Below are 26993 nucleotides of genomic sequence, written 5' to 3'. Positions count from 1 at the left end.
CTCCCACTTAAAAAGATGAGGCCTGTAATTTTCATCATAGGTACACTTCAACTATGACAGACAAAATTAGGGAGAAAAAAAATCCAGATTTTTAATGTATTTATTTGCAAATTATAGTGGAGAATTAGTATTTGGTCAATAACAAAAGTTTCTCAATACTTTTTTATATACCCTTTGTTGGCAATGACAGAGGTCAAACGTTTTCTGTAAGTCTTCACAAGGTTTTCACACACTGTTGCTGGTATTTTGGTCCATTCCTCCATGCAGATCTCCTCTAGAGCAGTGATGTTTTGGGGCTGTTGCTGGGCAACACGGACTTTCAACTCCCTCCAAAGATTTTCTATGGGGTTGAGATCTGGAGACTGGCTAGGCCACTCCAGGACCTTGAAATGCTTCTTACGAAGCCACTCCTTCATTGCCCGGGCGGTGCGTTTGGGACCATTGTCATGCTGAAAGACCCAGTCACGTTTCATCTTCAATGCCCTTGCTGATGGAAGGAGGTGTTCACTCAAAATGTCACGATACATGGCCCCATTCATTCTTTCCTTTACACGGATCAGTCGTCCTGGTCCCTTTGCAGAACAACAGCCCCAAAACATGATGTTTCCACCCCCATGCTTCACAGTAGGTATGGTGTTCTTTGGATGCAACTCAGCATTCTTTGTCCTCCAAACACGACGAGTCGAGTTTTTACCAAAAAGTTATATTTTGGTTTCATCGGTCCATATGACATTCTCCCAATCTTCTTCTGGATCATCCAAATGCTCTCTAGCAAACTTCAGATGGGCCTGGACACGTCTGGCACTGCAGGATTTGAGTCCCTGGCGGTGTAGTGTGTTACTGATGGTAGGATTTGTTACTTTGGTCCCAGCTCTTTGCAGGTCATTCACTAGGTCCCCCCGTGTGGTTCTGGGATTTTTGCTCACTGTTCTTGTGATCATTTTGACCACACGGGGTGAGATCTTGCGTGGAGCCCCAGATCGAGGGAGATTATCAGTGGTCTTGTATGTCTTCCATTTCCTAATAATTGCTCCCACAGTTGATTTCTTCAAACCAAGCTGCTTACCTATTGCAGATTCAGTCTTCCCAGCCTGGTGCAGGTCTACAATTTTGTTTCTGGTGTCCTTTGACAGCTCTTTGGTCTTGGCCATAGTGGAGTTTGGAGTGTGACTGTTTGAGGTTGTGGACTGGTGTCTTTTATACTGATAACAAGTTAAAACAGGTGCCATTAATACAGGTAACGAGTGGAGGACAGAGGAGCCTCTTAAAGAAGAAGTTACAGGTCTGTGAGAGACAGATATCTTGCTTGTTTGTAGGTGACCAAATACTTATTTTCCACCATAATTTGCAAATAAATTCATTCAAAATCCTACAATGTGATTTTCTGAATTTGTTTTCTAATTTTGTCTGTCATAGTTGAAGTGTACCTATGATGAAAATTACAGGCCTCTCATCTTTTTAAGTGGGAGAACTTGCACAATTGGTGGCTGGCTAAATACTTTTTTGCCCCACTGTACATATCGAACCCTCTTGAAAGGGAAAGATGCACATCCTTGATGCCGAGCAATCACAAATATATAAAAACAATAATTGTGCTTCAAACAATGTACAAGTCTCAGTCACAAATGACAGCTCCAATAAGCCCCTATGATGAACGAGAGGTTTTGTATTTCATCGTTTGGGTCCTGCATGTGGATCAAATGAACGAAATAAGTAAAAAGATTCATTCTTTTTACTGAACGAGTTGAAAACATCAGAGACAGAGAGCCGAACTTCCAATCACTCCTACCGACTGGCCTACCAACCCCTGTAGGGGGAGTGGTTTGATGACGGAAAAAAACCCAAAGGAAAATGCCTCGATACATCTAGCAATTCAGATAGAAGGGGTAGTAGAAGAGGGACTTCAGAAAATAGCTACATCTCCTCTGGCTAGTCATCAACAATCTTCTTTGATTTCCTGCCCAACTACACGGGTACTGGAACTACCCCCAGACCATTCAAATTACTCAATATTATGGATCACAATTTAGCTAACAACTAATTTAAAAAACATTCTGACATGTATAAGTGAACTACTTTATAGACGTGCATAAAACAAGTGTACTCACACACAGAATTCTTAATTTCACAGAGAACACAGTCCTCAGATTTTGCGTAAAATGTCTACAATGGAAGTAGAACAGTTACCGGAGACTCATTTCCAAACAACACTTTGGCACAAAACCATTCTCTCATCTCTGTCAATTCTAGGTTTAATTAGATGCAACTTGATAGAGGCTTCATGCTCATGTCGCGAGTGAGAAATCACTTACGAAATCAATTAGGAAAAAAACTGCATGCATTCCCTTTATTCTCTCCACAATATAAATAACCCATTTGATTTACTTTCCTCATTAACAAAGAGACATGCGAAGGGTAGGTATTAATTAGTCAAGCCATGCGGGAACGGAGACATCAGCAGGACTTGACTGACTTCATTGATCAGACCGAATAACAACAATTATATTAGGACAACATTCCCAGGCTCTATTATTCATTTCCCAACCCTGGAGACAGGAGACCTAGTCCAAACAAAACAAAACATGTCATAACACATCGACTCAGGTAGCAAGTACGATTACAATCACGGATGCACCATGAGGTTGGACTGAAAAGGACAAAAATGGAAGAAATAATAAGGTACAATAACGGTAGGCAAGTGTGTCAAATCTCTGGGACATTCTAAATCTAATTGCAAGGAAGGGTCTCTGAAAAGTGTTGCTTTCCCAGCAGTGTCTCATATGAAAAGATTCTTCAATAGACGTTTGAACAAGTGGCAGCCTAAAGCCCAGAGTCTAGGCCTACTTTCTGAACTAGAGCATTGTTGGCTTCCAGGCCGACTTCCTGCAAGGCAGAGCAGGGCGTATGCATCTGGCCCATCTGGCTCCTGCATGCATCTGCAGCTGGCGGAACAGCCGTAACCCACTAGAGAAGGAAAAACAGAGCACTGTCGTCAATGCCTCGGCCTGGTCTTCCCAGGTAAACAGCGTGTCGCAGAGCAGATGTCACGCCATGTATTATGCATACCTCAGGTCCCATTAACCAAGCACTAACATAGATTAATAATGCAAAGCTCCGCCATTTCTTAATTAATAGGAGGCCGACTGAGTTTATCCTTGGCTTGGGAGTGGCGTAGGTAGTATCTGCGTGTGTGTGTTCAACCAGTACCCTCCCCCCTCAAGGCACCACCGGGTACACATTTCAGTAAATGGCTCCCTCTCTCACCGCGGCCCCTGGATATGAGTCTTGGCGTGGGGTGGTTGTCAGGGCCCTCGGGTGATGATTGTCGTGTGTGTGTGACCTCTCAGACAGCAGACAGTGGAGAGAAGGAGCACCGGCTGGGCTGTGTTGTGCTGAAAACCATTGGACGCCCCTTCGCTCGTCACTGTGTGCCGTTATGAGAGTGGGTGACAGGAATAAATGCCAGTGACAGTATATATTGTTTCCAGCTTACCTGGCTAAATTAAGGGCGTTAATCAAATTTTGGCAGGTAAATCCTATGCCTGTCCTGAAGCCTTGTAGTGACGGCAGGCAGGAGAGAAGCGGGAAAGCTGTAACTTGTATTAAAAGAGGCTGCTGCAAAGCCATGAATATTTCATAAGGAAGTTGTTCTCCGGCCACCTTTGACCATGGTTGAGAGCCTTTTTTCTTCCTTGTGATGAAAACAGGTTGAAGAAAAGTACTATTGTCAAGCTTTGGGGCTCTTGTGCTGCAATCAATGGCACATAAAAGGAGTTATAACTTTGTCCTTTACAGCATATCCAAGAAACATAAAAATAGGCTTGGCAAGCGCCGTTGAAGACAACATAATTGCCTTTGTCTGTTCCAGTGTTGTGGAAGCAAGTTAATGAGGCTTCCTTCTAAACAAAGTAGAATCTCAGCTGAGATCTTGCAAATAAATGCATTTCTCTGAAAATGGAATACGGAAAGGGCAAGGACTGATAAATGCTCCATAACCAAGACAAAGTAATCTGCCATTAAAGATTCAGAGGACTATCTCAGAAGGGCATTTGCATATCTTAAATCCCTATTAATTAAATAGAATTTACACAAGGGTGATTGAAATTCTCAGTTAAATATGAAAGTCTAATCACCAAAATTGTTAGAAACTATTTCAACAGAGTAAACGATTAAGTAAGAAGAATCTGTATACGGCCTTTAAATGAGGTGCCATACTTCACGAGGTGAGCGCTGGCAAAAAGTTATATGCAACTCCTGTCCCTAATGGAAAGTTATGAGTGAGGCTGCAGAACATTCATGGGATATTAGAGAGATGTTTTAATTAGAATGGGAGCTCCGTGTGGGAATATTGCCTGTGTCTGAAGTGACTGGTGTCATCGGTGGTGCAGAGGAGAGCTGTTCATCACATAGAGAGAGAGGGGAGGGGATAGAGAGACAGACCGGGAGAGAGAGAGAGAGAGAGCTCTCCTCCACACCTCATTTAGCACCTCTGTAAGACAGCCCCAGACAGCCTGGGTATCAGGCCCATCTGCAAGCCTGTCAACACACCACTCCCAACTGTCACAGGCCATCCAGCACAGCACACCCACATACCAGAGCTCACTTACAGCTGGACAGACATCATATTAAAGCCAAACAAATATCCTCATTGTTTAAATTTAATTAGGCCACATAAAGAGAGGGAGGGGGAGAGGAAGTGTTAAGATAGAGGAAGTCTTAAAACTAGAACCGCCATAGGCCAACAGCCACTGCTGCTGAAAATAATCCTAGGGAAAACACTGAATTATCTGAATGATGAGGGTGAAAAGGATGACTGAATTTAGAACAATAGTCTAATTATTTTATTATGAAAGGCTGGAAATGGTATGTAATCAGACACTGAGGACAACATACAACTTGTGTAGTTAACAATGGCGAGCAGAACCAAATTAATATTTTTTATATGTCATGGATTTTGTTTTATTAATATGTATTTATGCAACTTACCCTTTACAATTGTTCATGTACTAGTGCTTTTGTTTAGGAATATGGCAAATCATTTCAGGCAAATCATTTGTCAAAAGAAGCTGGAACTGGACTGTATTACTTACTATAACTATTACTAATGAAATCTACAAATAAAGTTGATCAAATGTATTACATTGTAATGCAGGGATCATCAACTAGATTCAGCCGCGGGCCTAATTTTTGGATGGTCCGGAGGCCGGAACATAATTACAAATCATTTGAAGACTGCAATTTGACCACAATGATCCCAAACAGATATAAGCTAAATGACTTAAATGTAAATGTAAATGTAAATGTAATGTAAATGATAAGATTTGACAAAAAAATATAACAATTTCAAACCCTTCTTACATTTGTATACAATCACGTGTCTCTCTATTATGGGAATACTTGGGTACAGATTTCCAAAATTAAAATCACTTGGACCTGATTTCCTGGTGTGTTTACAGTGTTTTGCGTTCAACAGAAAACTTCTTCATGTTCACACTAGTTATGGATCACAGTTAATGCAAGTCAAATATCAAAGCCAATGATCAAGTATTTTCCCAAATAATTTAGCAATGTTCAAGCTTTATGAATTAAAACAGGAGTTTTAGTTAAATACCACCCAGAATAAGCCACCTCAACCCACTGCATACAAACCAGGATCGGTGAACCAATTACTCATCCTTCATCTGCAAATGGAAGAGAGGTCCTTCGAACATAGAGTATTAATTTAATTCCACAAAATGAAACTCAATGATAGTAATGGCTATAACAAATGGCTTGTAATACACTGTAAGAGGAACTAGCTGTGCCGAGTGGTTTGCTGGAGGAGGAGGAGAGAGGTGGGGGAAAAGAACACATGTCATTGTTCACTTCCATTTGGCAAGTACTGCATCTTAATAAAACAAATACTGGGGCATTCTGTGGTACAAGACATGTAGCGTATACCAACCACACAGGAGGGGGATGTTTAGTGTGTGTGTGTGTGTGTGTGTGTGTGTGTGTGTGTGTGTGTGTGTGTGTGTGTGTGTGTGTGTGTGTGTGTGTGTGTGTGTGTGTGTGTGTGTGTAAACAAGAAAACTGCAATCGTTCCCCCCAGGAGTCATGCAGCAGCATACAGTATTCTCTAGTATGTCTCACATATGAAAGAGAGAAAGGAAGCAGCAACACTTTGAGAAACACACTACCTCACTGCCTCTAACTCAATTACCTCCCTTTAAAACACACACACACACCTTAATGAACCGCTCTCAATGTCCGGCAAATACCCAGCCGCCATAGAATTCACAGACATAGGGGTTGAAACATCTATAGCTTATTGCAGTCTTCTGTGCACCAAATCTCAGAGACGACAAATCAAATGTGCGTCTATCTGGATCTATCAGTCAAGAGATCAAAGCCTATACCAACTATTATGAGCTTTCTCCACTTACTACAGAGAGGAGAGTTTACTAAAATACAGAGAGGAGAGTTTACTAAAATAGTTTCTTAAAAGCTGTATGTGTAAACAAAGGGTTTATTACTCTAAAATATATGTATGAAATCCTCTGTGCAGGCAGAAAGGTTCCATCTGCGATACATCTTCAATAGACGTCGACAGCAGCAGCGATACCGTCCACTAACAAAACAAGATTACAATTTCAGTAGACGATACAATGCACCTTTTGTCTGAGCCTCCCAGCCCGACTGTGGTAGAACAGACTCGGTGGTGCTCCAGGTACCCTCTCCTCTCTCCGGCCCGGCACCACAGGATTATTGACTAATACACTGAACAAAAATATAAAACGCAAACTGTTGGTCCCAACAAAAAGCTTATTTCTTTCCAAAATGTTGTACACAAATTTGTTTACATCCCTGTGAGGTTGCATTTCTCCTTTGCCAAGATAATCCATCCACCTGACAGGTGTGGCATATCAAGAAGCAGATTGAACAGCATGGTCGTTACACAGGTGCACCTTGTGCTGGGAACAATAAAAGGCCACTCTAAAAATGTGACATTTTGTCACAGAACACAATGCTACAGATGTCAAGTTGTGGGAGCACGCAACTGGCATGATGACTGCAGGAATGTCCACCGGAGCTGTTGCCAGATTACTGAATGTTAATTTCTTATTATACCCTGATGAAGACAGTTTGTCAGCTTGTTGGTTATTAAAATATTGCATCCGAGCTCCTAGAGTGTGCGGCTCTGCTTTAATTTTTCAAGTGCTCTACTCCGCTAGCCTGCGTCTCGCCTAAACAGTTGTGCGTTTAGGTTAAAAGTTAATTTCTCAACCATAAATCACCTCCAATGTCGTTTTAGAGAATTTGGCAGTACGTCCAACCAGCCTAACAAACGCAGACCACGTGTATGGCGTTGTGTGGGCGAGAAGTTTGCTGACGTCAACGTTGTGAACAGAGTGCACCATGGTGGTGGTGGGATTACTCTATGGCCAGGCATAAAATAGAGTCAACAAACACAATTGCATTTTATTGATGGCAATTTGAATGCACAGAGATACCGTGACGAGATCCTGAGGCCCATTGTCATGCCATTCATCCGCCGCATCACCTCATGTTTCAGAATGATAATGCACGGCCCCATGTTTCCAGGGATCTGTACACAATTCCTGGGAGCTGAAAATGTCCCAGTTCTTTCATGGCCTGCATGCTCACCAGGCATGTCACCCATTGAGCACATTTGGGATGCTCTGGATCGACATGTATGACAGTGTGTTCCAGTTCCTGCCAATATCCAGCAACATCACAGCCATTGAAGAGGTATGGGACAACATTCCACAGGCCACAATCAACAGCCTGATCAACTCTGTGTCAGGCAACATGAGGCAAATGGTGGTCAAACCAGATACTGACTGGTTTTCTGATTCACGGCCCTACTTTATTTTTAAAAAATGGTGACCAACAGATGCATATCTGTACTCCCAGTCATGTGAGGGTCTAATTTATTTATTTCAATTGACTGATTTCCTTATATGACCTGTAATTCAGTCAAATATTTTAAATTGTTGCTTGTTGCATTTATATTTTTGGTCAATATAGCTTTGACTGATTGCCAATTTGGTCCTAATCTGTGGGGCAAGCCTGATGGCAGCGGGGGGCGGGCATGAATCAGCTGTCTGCGGGACTGAACGGGAATGGGGACAGATACTCACCAAACAGATTGCTGGAGTGGCCTTGCATGGAGACAGGCCTCAGCTCATTGGATCCCCAGGCGTATCGCTTATAACTGTCCCAGGCAAACTTCATCATCTGTGGGCAAAGGGAGAGGAAGGGAAGGGGGAAATTCAGTTTAGTCTTAGCAGATCTATGAAGGGTGATTCACTTCCTTTGGGTGTTTTGGTCATTATGGGCAGGTTTCCAGTTAAGTATTTGTTTTGTTAAATAAGGATGTATTTGTGACATGGAGCAGAGTTCAGGCTATTTTATGTTGGACAACATCCTCTTGTCACCTCAGATATTAACTGTGCAGGGAAGTCTTTCAATCATTTAATAGACCTTGACATTACACAAGAAAAAGTCTCAGTTTGACGTATTCAGTGACCCTGGTTTGTGATACTTAACCACTGAGAGACATCTATACTCTACATTACATGCTGAATTTCTAAGCTACATGCGTCACAAGGTTGTTCTTCAATCAGTGTCTTCTGACCGTATCTATTTTTGGTCCCAAAGACTATAATTTACACCTAATCCTCCTAAAAAATATATTTAAAAAAAAAAAAAAGTCGATGGAATCATAGCTATAAAAAAAAAACTACATGGCGATTACAGCATAAAGCCGTTTGCTCCTTGTCCCTGGTGAAGCGATCCAGATGGTGGCAGATAAAAACTGTTCAAAGCGAGGACAGCTTTTCAACGTTTACACATTTTAATGAAAAGGTATATTACTCACTTAAAACTGAAATCTATAAAGTTTACTCTGTTGAGTGCCAATGAGATTATGTTACCGATTTAATATTGCAACACCACTGCTTTCGGTCATAATACAGTCCAACTAAGTTTGCATATGGGAAAATAACAGGCCAGAAATGATCAATTGGAAGGTAATGGGTTGTCTGGTCGCACTAACAATGCACCCCAACACAGTGCTAGTGTCGAATTCTCTCTCTGCACTGTCACATCTCAGTTCTCTTCTGCAGGGTAGCGATTACCAGTGTGTCCTCCAGTGTTTGTTGTTGGGAGGATTAGGCTGTAAAGGAGAAGAGAGAGAAATATGCTGCCATTCTCTAAAGTTGATACAGAGGCAGATTGAAGCTGAAATCCCCCTCGAGCAAAAGATGAGAAGACCAGACAGAGATTAAAATTATGTTTTCCTCAAGACTCTCAGCTTGTCAGATCCACATAGGGAAATAGGGTCCACAATTCAATGCTGGCTATTGAAGATCACTAGCAAAACAGTCTAAGTGGATGAGGGTAGTCAATGGACAGAAACAATAATGGTCCCTCTTAAGCAGAGAGATTAGGCCTACTCATTTGTTTACAGACCAGTATTTTCTGGAGCGTTTTCTGAGATCGACACGTCTTTCTGATACTTAAGCGGAGAAAAACACAACGTCAAGGTGTTATTAATGATGTGTGCCCTTCCTGCAATGTGAAAATCAGAGCAACCGCTGTGTTCTCTCGGTTACCACCATTTCAAATGATGAGATGATGTTGCTAATGCACAAATGATTGGAGCACAAATGTGGAAAGATTGGAATTAAATTGAGTGTTAAAAAGTCTGCTGCCTGTGACAGGGAGCAGAGATGGATTAGAAGGATTAGGCGGCCCGCCTACAGCGACAGAATGGGGGGGGGGGGGGGGGGGGGCATTTTCCCGAGCTAAACCAACCTAGACCCACCTCCAACATATAAAACACCAAGATGCTGTTGGAGAGACGCACCGCTGTGGCTCTCCACCAGCATTCTGTTTTTTTTTAAATACATCAGAAATGTTGCCTATGGTAGAAAGAGTATATGGCCATTTCTGTAACCTACAGGCTGGAGTAGAGATTACATTTATGACAAAGTCATGAGAAGATACTTTTTAAATCATGCACGTTTCTCAGATCAAATAGCCTGACCTCAGTGGTTTCATGTTTGAATGTGTACATTTTTGAAAAGATGATCATAGCGAGAGAAAAATGCTATAAATTCTATACTTCTGCATTTCTCGCTGTGTAAACACATTGATTCTCATTTCAAATAGGCTTGGGATAATTCCTGACAAAGTTAGGTAGCTGATATTCAGAGCTTAAATAGACAAAATGATTAGTCACAGGAATGGGGCCTAATAAAGCCAATGCAACTGCCTGTTTTACAAACGGTAGGCGTACCACATGGATGGGCATTCAGAAAATGTCATTTCGGGCCGACACTGTAGGCTACACCCCATTAAGGACAGACCAACAACGTTCTTTTGGTCGGTACTGACCAGCCTCTTTTTTTACATCCACAGACTTGACGTCTATGTTTAGTTCAGATTTGGTCTGGTCCGGTCCAGATTTCAACGTCCACAGACATTTGGTTCGGACTAGCCTATATTGGCTCAAACATAGGCATCTATATTTGGTTCAGATTTGGGTCGGACCGGCCTTGACGTGGCCCAAACATTTGTCCGGACAAAATCTTAACCAATCATAGACATCGTTTTCAAATGTTTGGACAGCACAGTACAGCAAAGTATAGTTCAGTACACCAGTATAGCACAGTAGAGTATAGTGCAATACAATGTAATGTACCCTACTTAACTTTAATGTAATCTATTCAATACGTCTTTTCAACTTTCATTCAGAACCTAAAATGAACCCAACTTAAACTTCTGGAAAAATACATATTTTAGACATCTTTTCAATGTCATTTTGCTTACTGGGAGTATTCTAGTTTCCCGGGGGGTATAGGAGGGTGGCAATTGTTTTTTGTCTGGTCTAGGGCAGCAGAACAGCCAGGACTGGGCCTGCCCTTCACAGTCACAATTGTTTAGCCTAAGTGTGAGAGGGTGTTTTGATCAGTCCATCATGGAAAGCCCACTACGAAGGCTTAAAAGGAAATTTCAGGGACACTGAAAGGTATAAAGCAAGACTACAACAGTAATGACACAAAGACATTCATGACACAAGAAACCTCATTATTCTCTCTGCAGATTCTCAAAACACAATACAAAATTCCCCTGCAAAAGGCTACTATTGACAAGAATAATCTGTCAAAGTCAATGATCTGGGGGAGGTTTACAGACAGTACTTTGAGATGAGAAAGGGGTTTTTTGTTGTGCAGGGTTGTGCTTTGACAGTAAATGTATTGTATGAGAGCGATTGATGTGCCAATTCCCCTCAATCTCCCATACACAACAATTCATACTGTTTAAGAACTGCATTCCTAAGACTTTTCACACATTCTTTAGCCACCTATTTGGTCTTTTGACAAATCAGATCAGTTCTGAAAAAGATCTGATTAAGACTAATTAGTGGAGGGGAAAAAAACAGAATTGGCCTGCCTGTGTAAACACAGCTAATAATTAGAAATCAGGTGTGCTAGATTATGGTCGGAATGAAAACCTACAGGATGGTAGCTCTCCAGCAACATGGTTGGAAAGCCCTGATGTAGGGCTTAAAATAAATATGGATATTTTCTATCAATCTTTTAAATTTGTCTGCCCTTATGGATTCACAGAATATATTTATATAAGCTGTACAGGGCTTTTTATCATCAAACAGATGCTAGACATTCAGATATATGAAGAATGTTAGTTTTATCAAAATGTTTCAGAATCTAAAATACAGGCGAGTGTACACTATTTAATGCTAACAAAAGAGAACTGTGTATTCAAAGACAATGTTATATGGTAAAAGCAACATGTCATTTTGTTTTGTATGAACTGTGTATTACAGTTCAGCGTTCCACGTGTTTCTCCGGTGTAGAGACACACAAGTGCAGAGAATTGTAGTTACAGATTCTTACGTCAGATAATGTTCATTTCTGCCCGACGACGAAGACAGCATCGCTAAAGTTGGTCGAAAAATCTCTGTGCTACACCAAACAGTACAAGTCTATCCTATAACTCCTAGCAAAGGATACCAAAAATGTTTGGTTAAATCACACTATCTGGTGAAACAATCCGTAGTTTAGAGAGCTGGTGATCAGCAGATGATAGGAGAGGTGGTCAAGATGAAATTGCCATTACAAAGAAACATACCGTAGAGATTCAGTAAATAATTGTAAAGCTGTGGGAGGAGTGTTGTCATGATCAAACTGCCATTCAGCTCCTCATAAATCATCTGCTTGAAATCCAGCATAAAATCTTATCCCTCGAGAGGGATACAGTTCACAGGATACAGTTCTGCTACTGTATGTTAGCCAGCAAATACACTAAAGTTCGCTAGCTAAGTGGTTTGCAGGACAAATAACTTACTTATCTAGGCACCGTATTTGTCATCTGCCCTCTTGGTGCTGGCTTCGGCTGTGGTGGAGCTTTTAACGTTAGCTAAATCCAACTCTGTTTCAAATCCTTTTTGCTATATTCCGGTTGAAATATGTATGGTTGAATCTCACCAAGTAGCTAATAAATGCTCCATCGTCAAATTCATGTTGATGAGAGGAATCACTTGAAGACATTGCGTCTGGTCAGTTCTTTCAGTTTTACCCAAATTATTGTTCTAAGTGTCCGCCTCCTTTCAAATTAAAAACCAGCCTTAGGAGAGGGAGCGGGGCCAGAGCACAAAGCACTGCCCCAACACAAGTTGTAGTATTTCAGAGACTGGAAAAAATGTGTCTGCTTGTATATTTACTAATGAATCTGCCGAAAGGAACATCGCTGAAAGATGTCCAACAGCTCTATCGAACAAGGCAATCCATATCTACACCCACAAAAACAAACATAGTGCGATCACTATAACAGAGCCTTTGCAAAATGTCACAAAGCAGTCCTACATATAAAAATACATCTTGCCCCCCCCCCCCCAATCAATACACCAGAGGCTGTCATTGGGTGTATCATTCAGTGAGGTGAAGCCCTGACCTGCCTTCCTCCTGGGCAATTATGTGTGAAACATATCTCACTGTCCTAGCAATAACAGGATGAAAACAAGCCCAGATTCCCCCAGGGTAAAATTCCCCTTTAACATTGTGGGAGAAACTTCCAGAGGGGCTCCTAATGGTGTTAATGAAAGGCACCTCTCACTCTGATTTCTCTGATAATGAAATGAAAACAGCTCCACTCAGTCCCAGGCCTAAACAAACAGTCCCTTCTCGTCTCTCTGTCTGAGGGCCCCCCTGTAGAGAATGCTGGTGGGAAGTCATTTGCAACACAGCGTGAACTCCCCATACCAGCCAGCATTCTCCTCCAGAAATTAGATGAGTTTATCGACTCCCACACAGAAAGCGAAAGAGAGACAGACAGAGAGATCTCGGTTTAATGAGTATGTTATTTATCCCAAAACCCTGGACCTCGCCCCCTCGCAGCCTCCCAGCACTCACACCTTACCCTGGTCCTGCTGAGAGGGTGCCAAATACAAGCCAGTGGTTCTGTTGGTTGGTTTAGCAAGTAACTAGGCGACTTGGAACCAGAACCATTTGCCAGAACTGAATTAGAAGTTGTGGGGAGATGGGAGGCATTGAACACGGGCCATATTGATACTCATTCAGTAGTGCTAAATTTTGTTTGCAATAAAATAAAATAAGCAGCAGGCTGTTCTGGCGGACTATTCCCAGATGGGAAATGCTTTCGTTCAATATAGGTTACCGTTCTCCATCCAGACGGCTCAATATTCAGTCCTCTGCACCTCGGTACAAAGCCTGGTCTTCCCACAGTGTGGTCCTAACGGAGGCACAAGGACCGGCACAGCCAAGAGTGAGTCCTGCTCCTGCTTAGATGGAGCGCCAGCCTCCCTGATTTACAAGGCAGTAATTGCTTTTCCAGTCAGGGTTTAATGTGAGCGTTTGAGTCAAAAATGTAATCTCGTCATTCGTGGCTCTCTCACTCTCTGCATGCGGTCTGTCGGCGGGAGGATCAGCAGCAGGAGCTCTCCCATTGTTTAAAATCGACGGCATTGTGTAAAATCGACGGCATTGTGTAGTCCAAAGACGTCACAGCAACAGTGGAATGAGTTGACAGCGGGTGCTCGGGGGGGGGGGGACATGTTACTTTCTGCCATGAGAAACAAACAAGACTGAGTTCTCAGTGCAGTAGAGCAGAGAGCATGCTGGGATATCACTAAGGCTCTCCTATGTGGCATTTCTGTGGTGCCCTGGGATGCAGAGTGGTGTACCATTGTTGTCAGGTAACACACACCTATGCTCAAAAGACCGGGCTCATGGACGGCTGTGTTTGGTCTGACAGAGCAGAGACACTCTTTGACCTGCTGAGCCGGCCTAGGCAGGAAAGTCCGTCAGAGGGGACCTAAAGGTGGAGCAGGCCATAGTGGGCTCTGCTGTCTGTTAAGAGGATTAACCTCCCTCAGTGCATTGTTCTTCTAAGGGCTCAGACACGCCAATAGCATTTGTTGGCCGACAGTACCGCTGAAAGTCATTTGTGTACATTACATGTAGAATCGCGTGAAAAAAAGAAGAAAAAAAATCAGACGTCCACAGCGGGGAGGCCCCTAAAACACAGAGCACTGAACTAATCGGCAGACAAACGCTAGATTCCCATTCAGTGTGACGCGTGCACGCCTTTAAAAAAGGTTAAGGCGGGGGCAGAGCAGATCAGGAACAGATGTCTATTAATTCATAAACCAGCCCCAAGGGAGTGATTTATTTTCTATAGGCCTACAGTATGTGGGTTGGTTGGACAGTCATGTGAGGACAAAACAGGGTTTGGGGGAAGAGTAAAACCAGTCAGTGAATCACGAGTCATAAGTGACTATTCAAAATGGCATAGGAAAGGAATAAAAAGGCCTAATCATTAAAAACCCTCCCCCATGTCAGTTTCCATCCCCTGCTAACCTGTCCTCCATGTTGCGCTCATCTTTCCCTCTTTTCTCTTTGCTGAGCAGCCCAGGAAATTCATCTAGTTTGGGGACCTGGGAACAAATCATCTGTTTGCCAAATTTCCATTTCCCTTATCCCCTGCTGTCAGTCCATCCTCTCCCCTCATCCCACATTGATGACTGAGCTGTGTGTGAAGGAGGGCAGAACTAGGATTTGGAAGGAGCTCTGTGCCATGGAGGTTTCTGAAGGAGAGGAGAGCCAGACTGGGAGACTAGACAGACAGTGCCGGCAGCAGGCACAGAACCCAGGGCTCAGGACAAGCAGCTGTCCAGGACAGAGAGCCCAACTACAGGAAATGTCAACAGACACCACACCACGTCCATGCCAACTCCCGTTTACTGTCAACCAAACTGCCTCCGCTTTTTACACTCACTTTAGTGTCTTTCCTCTTATCTGCTCTCCCTCTCTGTCCTTCATCGCTCGACTATTGCGGTTGTTCTCTCTTCTCTTTCGCTCTCGCTCTCCCGCCGTCCTCAATCTCTTTCTTGCAACAGACCTAAACATACCCATCCTTAACCCTGGAGGAGAGGAGTTGGAGAAGATCCTCTTAGCTGGCTGAGGCTTATCTGAACGCCCGGCTATTGGAGGTGACAGTGTCGGGACACATTTACGCTCTGGCAAAGGATTAGGCCTAAGCAATCACTTGCACTGTCTTTTTGATTGAGCTAACGCTCTCATATAAAGTCAGCTGTTGTACAGAACGTCTTGGTGTGTATGTGTGGGCCCATCCAGTCAAATCAATAGGGAGTTAAGGGCCTTGTTAACATTCATGAAAATCAGGTGAGCTGAAGACACTCATATCCCTAAATCTGGCAGCAAATGATTTCTTCCAGACTTGTCTCCTTGGAAGGGAAGAAATTGCCAGAGAAAACTGACACCAAGAGCCATACTTTCTTCTGAATGTCAAAATACAGATCTTTGTTTCTTTGACTACTTGAATACAATATTCCAGAGAGTGCTGGTGACCTCCGGTATAGTTAATGGGAGCACGGCACAATGAACCACACACTTGCTTTAGAGCACTGGACGTGTATCCTTTCATCATAAGTGCATTTGATGAAATCACCGCCATTCATTATGCAAATGCAGTCGAGCATAGAAATCTAATCAAATCCATCATCGGCACTCTGTGAATGTGCCTGGCTATTTTCTCTGGACGATCAGGCTAGTGACACTTTAAAAGCGAGGAAAGTCTCGCCATGGTTTCATGACGGACCTGCACATCTAGAGCTTACCCTACAATCTCTTCTCTAGTGTCTCATGCACATACAGTGCCTCTGCCCGACACGGTTTGCCAGTTCCCACAAGGAGCCTCATACGAGGTATTACACCCAGCATCACTAATTCATAATATTCCCACCATCACCTGACAACTTCACAAGGAGGCATGCTGTATCTGGCCCACAACTGCAGAGTTTATTATGTTAAAAGCTACTGGGCATTGTGTCGTCATAGAGAACATCATAACCTACTCCTGATTAAATCCATTAATCTGTACACCTTGCACGGGTAGATAAAAACACCTTTAAAATTAAAATGACACATTTCCAACAATGCCCTTATCATCCGTAATAGTACTAAGTGAGCGAATAGCAGTCACAAAGACTGATATCTTGGCCGCAACATTGTGCTGCTGAATGCGCACAAGCAACACGGTCTCATTGTCAGCTATACTCTTCACTGCAGTTAAAGCCAGTCCGAAGGTGCGCAAGTCTTCAGCAACAAACAACATCTGTCATTTTTTCACTCTGGGGTCTAGTAAACTGGGCTGCAGCCTCTTGTCAGGATTATCATGTATACAGCCTTCTAGAGAGTCTTCACCAGACTGGAAGGCAGTAAGCTCTTCATGGCATTCTTCAACATGCCCAAGCTGTTCCCAGCACGGCACTACTTCTGCTGCTTCCCTCCTGGCTCCACACACACAGAGACCAGCCACTTGATTGGTTTACCTTATTTAGAGTAGGGACATTCACTAGTTTGTATGTGTACTACATTTATCCCCTGCACAAACATGTTTATCCCTATTCTTCCACCATGACACACATTCAAGCACACACTGATTGAAGGCTGTTTAGGAACAACAGATGTGAGATAATTAAAGGGGACAATGTAATTGTGGAAGAATGAATGAAACACAGAACAGAAAGCGCGTGTCCTTGAGCAATGTCTGAGACTCCCAGGAGAGACCAGTAGGTACTGCAGGAGAGCCTCTTAGATGAAGCATGGTGTCTCAATGGAGATGGATTCACACCAAAGTGGAGGGCCAGAACGGTCCAGGTATCCTTATGATGTAATTATACCTGCTATTCCCCTTTATTGCATTCCTGTTTCAGGCTGTGTCTGTTCCCTATTTGTTCTGCATCCATTATTTCTCTGCCACCTCTTGAAAGCCCCGCCATACACTACTGACCCACAGCAAGACAGCAGCCCGCTCTGAAGGAATAAGCAGGTCAAATAACAACGCCCATTGTAGAACACTAGAAACAAGAAATACACATCACATAAATATGCCCCACACCCGCTTATTGCCCTGCAGAGTAGCATAAACTCTCCCCACTGGCCACTGGAGACGAATGAACGAGAGAGGCGGAAGTTGTGTACACAACATATTACAGTGATCCTTCATGCAGCGCCTGTCACACTGGTATGGGCAGCATGCAAATAAGACAGAGGCCTAGTGTTGGTGGGAAAGCAAAGCACAGCTCGGAAGACATACGGTACCATCCATCATGCGCTACAGACGACTCAGCCCTGCAGTGATGAAGTTATGCTATAGGGATGTGCTGACAAAGCACTCCTAATAGGTACCCAAACTCGCTCAAGTTTTAGCCCAACAGAAATTTGTGGGACTATTGCCTGAAAATTGTGTGCCAGACTGTTGACTTACATGTAAACTAGATTTGACTAGATAATCATCATCTGTGACTCGTTTCAGGAAACTAGGCATATGTCGCAAGTCACGACTTCATAGAAGAGACATTTGAACATGCATTTTTTATTTTTTATTAATATTTTGGGCAGAAATGCCTTCTGGAACATTTGAACATTCATATGCCTTAATAACAAACTTGTATGCCAAATGTAAATATGAATAAAGTTTATAAATTACAAGCCTAGTTGGTTTAGCCACAGAAGAAGACAGGAACCTTCCCGCTAGCCATGATTGGCTGAGATAATGAACGGCCTGGACATGCCAAGAGATGAGTTTCGGATTGGTCTGCCGTGTAGCATCTTCTGTTTATAAAATGAGCTGCTCATTATGTGTTGATAATCCTTTCTACTGGAGTTTTCAAAATATATAACGTTAGCCATGGAAAACTGCAAATGTGTTACTACTGCTCTCAACCAGAGTGACTTGACACAACGGGCCAAGCAAGCTGTACAAGCAAAATGGAAACACAGGACGTCTTATTGAACCTCTCTTGGGTAGGGGGCAGTATTTTCACGTCCGGATGAAAAGTGTGCCCAAAGTAAACTGCCTGTTACTCAGGCCCAAAAGCTAGGTAGATTTGGATAGAAAACTCTAAAGTTTCTAAAACTGTTCAAATTATGTCTGAGTATAACAGAACTGATATGGCAGGCAAAACCCTGAGGACAAACCATCCCAAAAAAAACATTTGTAGCCTACCACTGTTTTCAATGGCTGTAACTTTTATTATAAAGGCAAAATCCTCCCAGATTGCAGTTCCTATGGCTTCCACTAGATGTCAACAGTCTTTAAAAAGTTTCATGCTGGCTTTTGGAAAAATGAGCCAGAAATTGTCGTTTTTATAGGTTTATTTTTCTCCGGTAAAGACAATAACGATTCTCAGTCTTAAATTTTATCGTTTATTTACATATTAGTGTACCTAACGTTTGATTATAAACGTTGTTTGACAACGTTACTAATAAACTTTGTTTGGAAAAGTTTATTAGTAAAGTTTGGGATTCATTTTGATGGAGGGAAATTGGGTGGATTATTGACTGATACGCACCAGCTAAAATTGAGTTTATGGATATAATGAATGACATTACTAATCAAAAGGACCATTTGTGATGTATCTGGGACCTTTTGGAGTGCCAACAGAAGAAGATTAAAGGTAAGGCATTTATTATATCGCCATTTCTGACTTTTGTGGCGCACCTGCCTGGTTTTCATGCTTTTGTATGCGGGACGATGTCCTCAGATAATTGCATGGTGTGCTTTCGCCGTAAAGCCTTTTTGAAATCTGACACAGTGGCTGGATTAACAAGAAGTTAAGCTTTATTTTGGTGTATTACATTTGTGATTTTATGAAAGTTAAATATTTATAATTCTGTGGTTTGAATTTTGCGCCCTGCAATTTCACCGGATGTTGGCAAGGTGGGACGCACTCTCTTCCGCCCCACCTGCCCATAAGAAGTTAATGAAAGGGGTTGCAGTCTGCTGTGAATTGTTCATCCATGTATACGGGTAAGAGTCTAGCTACAGTTTCAGATATTATACGTTTCTAATTTTGTCAGAAACTTGTTTTCATTGCAAGTTAAAGCTTACTGTTAGCTAGTTAGCTGATGTTAGGTGGCTGGCTCGCTAGCTAACATTACGTGTATGATCTGTGTACTAATATTACCTCAGAAAGCCATTTGCATTATTGTAGCCTAATGTTAGCTAGCTAACCATGCACAAGCTCCAACACAATCTGGACCTTCACTTCCTGATCACAGTCCACACCAAGTCCCCCCCGGAGAACGGGGGAAGAGTTCCCCGGTCATCAGCACTATCTGCAGTGCCTCTAGTCACATTACTCTCTCCTAACACACACCATACATTGCTGCTACTTTTTTTGTTTTGTATCCTGCTGCTCAGATACTTCACCCATCCTCATCTATGACTGATTGTTATTGTTCTTGTACATACTTATTTTGTTATTTCTCTACTGGCATTGACACTTTTTGATATTGCTACTATGCAAGTAACCATTTGGCTGTACCATTTACACCTTCTGCAGAGACCCATCCACATAGCAATATGTGGCTGGTGGTTATAGCATTTCTTTCACATGACCCATCAATTTAGACAAGTGTCTGGTAAGTGTCATCTAATATTTATTTTAAAAATTATCTGGACACTTTGTTTATCTGGAATTTTTCCTTATTGTAGGCTACTACTTTTAGTCTTAATCTTTACTTTACTTCACTACTCACTGTTTAGCACATGACCTCACATGTGAATCTTTAAAGGGATGGGTGGGACTAAGGCCTCAGTGGGTGTGAACAATGCTGAATGGATGTAGACCAAATGAGAGCTCTCCAGTGAGTGTACCAAAATATTCCAGGGCCATTTTCTCAAAAGTGGGGTTACAAGTTTATCAACTATCAAAGCAGAATTACTTGATGTGTATGATATACCCGTTTGTAGCTCTGTGTCTCTGCTTTTATCCAATGTAAAAAATAAAATAAAAGATTTCTAATTTTGCTACATAAGACCGAATCAAGGTGGTCAGTCACATTTGACTACATCGTAAGCTAATCATTATTAGAATTAGGCAATGTAGCCCTATGGGAACATTTAAGAAGAATAAAGTTCATATACAGTTTAGAGTGATTAACACAATGTTTAGCATATATTTTTTGTAATACACATGATTTCCAGTGTTCTTTTTGTGGTACTAGGGTTGATGATCACTAGACTTAATGCAGTATGTTGGATTAAACTAGAGCTGGGCCAACAAACCAAAAGTCATTCAAATCGACACCGACCTACATATCACAGGCATTTTGCTGATATTGTTCATTACGATAAGTAGCCTATGGAGAAATGTGAAATAACAAGGTTTGTTAGGATGGGTGATTGTTAATGCGACAATTGATGGATACAACAAAAAAATAAGTAACAGTAGTGGCGCAGCCTCCCAAGTGGCGCAGTGGTCTAAGACACTGCATCACAGTGCTAGCTGTACCAGTAGAGATTCTGGGTTCGAGTCCAGGCTCTGTCGCAGCCGGCCACAACCGGGAGACCCTTGGGGCGGCGCACATTTTGCCCAGCATCGTCCGGGTTAGCGGAAGGTTTGGCCGGCATGGACGTCCTTGTCCCATCGCGCACTAGTGACTCCTGTGGTGGGCCGGGCGCAGCGCACACTGACACGGTCACCGGGTGAAACCGTGTTTCCTTCGACACATTTGTGCGGCTGGTTTCCGGGTTAAGCGGGCATTGTGTCAAGAAGCAGTGCGGCATGGTTGGGTTGTTTCGGAGGACGCACGGCTCTCGACCTTCGCCTCTCCCAAGTCCGTGCGGGAGTAGCAGCGATGGAACAAGACTAACTACCAATTGGATACCATGAAATTGGGGAGAAAAATAAGTTATTTTTTATTTATTTTAAAACACATTAAATGTTATTTATCACATCAATTCAGGCAATTTATCACAAAATGGATTTTTGTTCAAATCGCCCAGCTCTACATTGACCTCATATCTGGTGATAGTGATTGGTAAACACGGACTATTATATTCTGTATTCTGTGAAACACTGCACTTCTATAGAAGCTGACAGTCACTGCCTTATGTTTTGACTTCCTATAAGCCTATTGGGCTGATGTTCAGAGTTCAGTTGCCTACTGATTAAAATAAGGGCCTTCTCAGAAAAAGCCAGTTAGACATGTTCTCTTCTTTTGTGCTGGAGGAGTGTCCCTATTGCAACTTGTAATAAAACCCATTCAATATTTGATTGACTATCTGCGACTGCACTTCGCTTTTGTTCTCCTGGAAATTCCTAATACAGGCTATATCTGTTAATTTGCATGCAAGTTGTAGCCTACCTAGCTACATTAACAGTGCACTGCAAAACGAGTCCAAAATAGCAGGAAAACAAAATGTTGATAATAAACCCCTCTAACAACAGAACGGTATCCGGTATCACTTCCCTTTTAGCGTGTGTGAATGAGCAAACTGAAAGGAGTAGTTTCACAGGAATTACAAAAGGGACTTTAAAATCGTTCAAGAAGGAGCACCACTTCAACGACAACAGTTTAGCTTCTTTGAATTCTAATAACGCACAAGAACCCGGAGCATTAACATGAACACAGATTTGGAATCTAATTTGTGTTCATACAGAATCGTGTACTACCAGTCTCTCATTTGTTGCGTTGTACATGGGGTGCTCCTTGATCAGAATGCATCATTATTTGTGATGTGAGGTGGCGAGGAGGAGGGAGGGAACCTCTTTGGACTACATGATAACAGGGATGGTAATTAGGGTGTTTTATGAAAAAGATTGAGCCTTGCTGCTTTTGATGTGAGCTAGAACTAGAGGAAGATCCATTGTGCTGAAAGAGGAGTCGCTGTGTTTACAGTGCATTTAAGCACTTGTTCAGAGGAGAGCGAAACAATGAAAGATGGGAAAACAGGGGCAAGCTCTTTATACACCCGCCCACTACAACTAACAGTAGCGCCCACTCTAATGTAAGGATGTACTAGTAAACAACGCCAGACAGGTGTAGGACAACACGCCCACTCTAATGTAAGGATGTACTAACTAACCAAAGCCGGGCAGAGCTAGGACAACAATACACCTGACCTGCAGAAAAACAACACACCTCGCCCACCTGTCCATCAGCTCAACGTTGAGTATTCATGTCTGTGTCATGCACACTATAATACGATTATTTACTAATGTCATTCCTCTTAGGGGAATTTTCACTGCGATTTCAAGCATCAGCAATACTGAAGAGCCCACTCAGCTAATATGGAAGAGGCTTCTCCCTTGGCAGGTCATTGGACCCTGACCATCACACTCTCCCCAGAGAGAACGCTATCCTAAACACAGGAGAGGAGCAGGAACAGGTAAACATACAGGACCAATACAAAGGCCTCCCTCATCATTCGAGTGGGTCTAATCTAAATCTGTAGACAGGCATCAGATTCAGTGCTGACCTGTTGAGAGGTTAAACCTACCTTGCATAATGTCCTACTCGTCTATTTATGATGGATGAATTTACAGATTGATGCTCTTTTTTTATCAAGCTAGCAGCGAAGCGTCTAAAATGAGTGCACATTAGATGAATTCAACGGACTCCAAATCTACGCTCAGTGTGCCTTGTAGTCGCTGAGTGACACAGCAAAACCAAGCATTTGCATTGACATGGCAGACAAGCTACAGTAGGCTAGACAGACTGACTAAAACAGGTGAGGATAAGTGCTGCCTGGGGTCAACTGATATGCTGTGGCTATGCAGCTAGTCCATAAGACTGCAGACTGGAGGCGTATCCATCAAGCAAATCAATTAGAAGAGGTTATGAGAGGGTAACAGAAGTCACTGGAATTATCTTTCTTTGATCTATTCTCTACCGCCAACCAGATTACCATTTGTCTAGCAGATTAGCATTTTTGTTTTTAAATAAACCCCAACCAATGACTCAGTCTGGCATCGGCCCACCAGGACAATTCAGCATCCAATGCAAAGAGACAAAAACGCTCCATATAGTTTCATCCCACATTCTTCTTTTATTTTTGATGTGGGATGAAATTAGAAGTTTGTACAGTGATCGAGAGCTAATTAAACAAACGTCGTTTAAAAAAAAAATCAGCTCCTCTCTCTGTGCAAATGAAAACAGGAGGGATTTCCAAAGGGACTGGCAGGCAGGATGCTATGTAATTACCGCAGATCTCCCTCTCAGCCTTCCTCTGTGGCTGTGCTGTTCTGTTCTTCTACACACAAACCCTCCCACCCCCCTCTAGGGTCGGTAAATGGGGAGACCTCTTCAAAAGACCCAAATATCGCGATATAATCATGTTCGAAATAAAAAGTTTCAACCATGCTTTATAATACATATGGTAAGTTGTTTCAATGGGGCTTTTGACATTGACTGTTTTATACTGGATCCCCATTAGTGGTTGCTAAAGCAGCAACTACTCTTCCTGGGGTCCACACAAAACATAAAATAATACAGAACATTAATAAATGAGAACAGCTCAAGGACAGAACTACAACGTAGAAAATAGTAAAAATAAAAGAAAAACCCTGGAATGAGTAGGTGTGTTCAAACTTTTGACTGGCACTGTATATTGTCAATGTCATCATATAAATCGGCCTCGGCCTAAACTGAACCTGCACACATGCCTCGCTAGACTCCTATGCAGCTCTGTTCAAAGGAAGAAATCAGAGGCTTTCCATAGACATACAGTGGCATGTAGAAAATCAAAAATCACATTGTATGATTTTTAAGTAATTAATTAGCATTTTATTGCATGACATAGGTATTTGATACATCAGAAAAACAGAACTTAATATTTGGTACAGAAACCTTTGTTTACAATTACAGAGATCATACGTTTCCTGTAGTTCTTGACTAGGTTTGCACACACTGCAGCAGGGATTTTGGCCCACTCCTCCATACAGACTTTCTCCAGATCCTTCAGGATTCGGGGCTGTCGCTGGGCAATACGGACTTTCAGCTCCTTCCAAAGATGTTCTATTGGGTTCAGGTCTGGAGACTGTCTAGGCCACTCCAGGACCTTGAGATGTTTCTTACGGAGCCACTCCTTAGTTACCCAGGCTGTGTGTGTCGGGTCGTTGTCATGCTGGAAGACCCAGCCACGACCCATCTTCAATGCTCTTACTGAGGGAAGAAGGTTGCTGGCCAAGATCTCACGATACATGGCCCCATCCATCCTCCCCTCAATACGGTGCAGTCGTCCTGTCCCCTTTGCAGAAAAGCATCCCCAAATGATGTTTCCACCTCCATGCTTCATGGTTGGGATGGTGTTCTTGGGGTTGTACTCATCCTTCTTCCTCCAAACACAGCGAGTGGAGTTTAGACCAAAAAGCTTTATTTTTGTCTCATCAGACCACATGACCTTCTCCCATTCCTCCTTTGGATCGTCCAGATGGTCATTGGTAAACTTCAGACGGGCCTGGACATGCGCTGGCTTGAGCAGGGGGACCTTGTAGGATTTTAATCCATGACAGCATAGTGTGTTACTAATGGTTCTTTGTGACTGTGGTCCCAGCTCTCGTCAGGTCATTGACCAGGTCCTGCCGTGTAGTTCTGGGCTGATCCCTCACCTTCCTCATGATCATTGATGCCCCGCGAGAAAAGATCTTGCATGGGGCCCCAGACTGAGGGTGATTGACAGTCATCTTGAACTTCTTCCATTTTCTAATAATTGTGCCAAAAGTTGTTGCCTTCTCACCAAGCTGCTTGCCTATTGTCCTGTAGCCCATCCCAGCCTTGGGCAGGTCTACAATTTTATCCCCGATGTCCTTACACCCGCTCTGGTCTTGGCCATTGTCGAGAGGTTGGAGTCTGTTTGATTGAGTGTGTGGACAGTTGTCTTTCATATAGGTAACGAGTTCAAACAGGTGCAGTTAATACAGAATGGACAACAGGAGGGCTTCTTAAAGAAAAACTAACAGGTCTGTGAGAGCCGGAATTCTTACTGGTTGGTAGGTGATCAAATACTTATGTCATGCAATAAAATGCAAATGAATTACTTAAAATTCATACCATGTGATTTTCTGGATATTTGTTTTAGAGTCAGTCTCTCACAGTTGAAGTGTACCTATGATAAAAATTAGACCTCTACATGCTTTGTAAATAGGAGAACCTGCAAAAATCAAATACTTGTTCTCCCCACTGTATTTACAAGAATGTAGGCTAGTTCACCCATTATACACACTACACAAAGCAATGCACCATTCTTTGTCTATGCAGGCGTTTGTCTGTGTCTCATACATAATTCTGAGATGAGGCCAAAAATCACAATATGTGCAGTAAGGGCCTATTGGATTTCCCCCTCATTCACAATGGGTGTGACATCACAGCGAGCACAGTCTTGTCATTGCAATAGCCCTCTAACTAACCCACTTTCAGAAATCAATTCCCAAGGACAGGGGGAGAATGATCTCCCTGGCTACGATGATTATCACCTTTTTAAAAAGCCCTTAAAATGTTCCATCGCAACAATGTGGATCTAATGAGAACAAAAAGGGGGCAGTAACCGACATTATCTCCCAGCACTGATCAAATACCTGTCCTATATTATCCCCAGCACTGGCTACCTCTCCCTTTGACTGACAACAAGATGGGGAAACCAGACTCCGGTACTCAGATCTGTGGAACTTTAGTTAGAGGTCCGGGATGAATAGGACGCGTTTCTTTTTTGCCATAATCGAAGGTAGACATGTACACAAAGCTGAAAACTAGTTGGCAAGGGTTTCCCTTCAGGTTTAGGGCAATTCCACGGAAACGGAATTGCACTTTGACCCAGATTTTTCTCTTTAAAAAGTATGCCAAACAAAAACCATTGATTTCAAAAGTTTAACAAATGATAAAACTATATGCACAACAACTACTTTGAACAATTTACACAGACAATAACATTTTAAAAAATTACTAGAAAACTGTGCAAATGTAAAGTTTGAAAACTATGATACCTTATTGTGTAGATGAAGGGGAGGAGATGGTTTAAAGCTGTTTTTTTTTTTTTATCCTCGAGACAACATGGATTGTGTGCGTTCCATTCAGAGGGTGAATGGGCATGACAGAATATTGAAATGCCTTTGAATGGGTATGGTAGTAGGTGCCAGGCACAACAGCTTCCCGTGTGTATCAAGAATGGGAAGCATTGGAGTCAGCCTGGGCCATCATCCCTGCGGAACACTTTCCACACTTGTAGATCCCATGTCCCCAACAAATTGAGGCTGTTCTGAGGGCAAAATGGGAGGGGGGTGCAACAGCTCTGACAAACACACCACCAGGGGTCTGTTCACAGTCCCCAAATCCAGAACAAATTCAAGAAAGCTCATATTGCTCAAATAAACAACAAACCTGGTTTAAAAAAACAGATAAAGCAACACCTCACGGCACAATGCCTCTCTATTTGACCGAGATAGTTTGTGTGTGCATTGATATGTAGGCTACGTGTGTCTTTTAAAAAATTGATGTAGTTCTGTCCTTGAGCAGTTTTTGTCTATTGATGTTCTGTATTATGTCATTCTGTATTATGTTTGTCGTGTCTTTGACTATGCCGGATTAAGTGATGACATGCTATTCAATAAAATCCTCTCTCTGTAATTAATATTA

At 42.5% G+C, this 26993-nt stretch overlaps 1 protein-coding gene across 1 annotated transcript in view; it reads right to left on the bottom strand.

Annotated features, from left to right (window-relative positions):
- The window catches only part of LOC123995065 (mannosyl-oligosaccharide 1,2-alpha-mannosidase IA-like), a 165074-nt gene that overhangs the window by 117047 nt on the left and 21034 nt on the right, over positions 1-26993 (bottom strand). The window contains exon 2 of the mRNA XM_046298356.1: positions 8145-8241. Coding sequence (XP_046154312.1) covers positions 8145-8241 — 97 coding nt within the window. The remainder of the gene's footprint in view (positions 1-8144; positions 8242-26993) is intronic.

The sequence above is a fragment of the Oncorhynchus gorbuscha genome, linkage group LG14, assembly GCF_021184085.1.
Source record: "Oncorhynchus gorbuscha isolate QuinsamMale2020 ecotype Even-year linkage group LG14, OgorEven_v1.0, whole genome shotgun sequence".
Lineage (NCBI taxonomy): Eukaryota > Metazoa > Chordata > Actinopteri > Salmoniformes > Salmonidae > Oncorhynchus > Oncorhynchus gorbuscha.
Note: the sequence above shows the minus strand (reverse complement) of the source record. Positions and strands in the feature narration are given on the sequence as shown.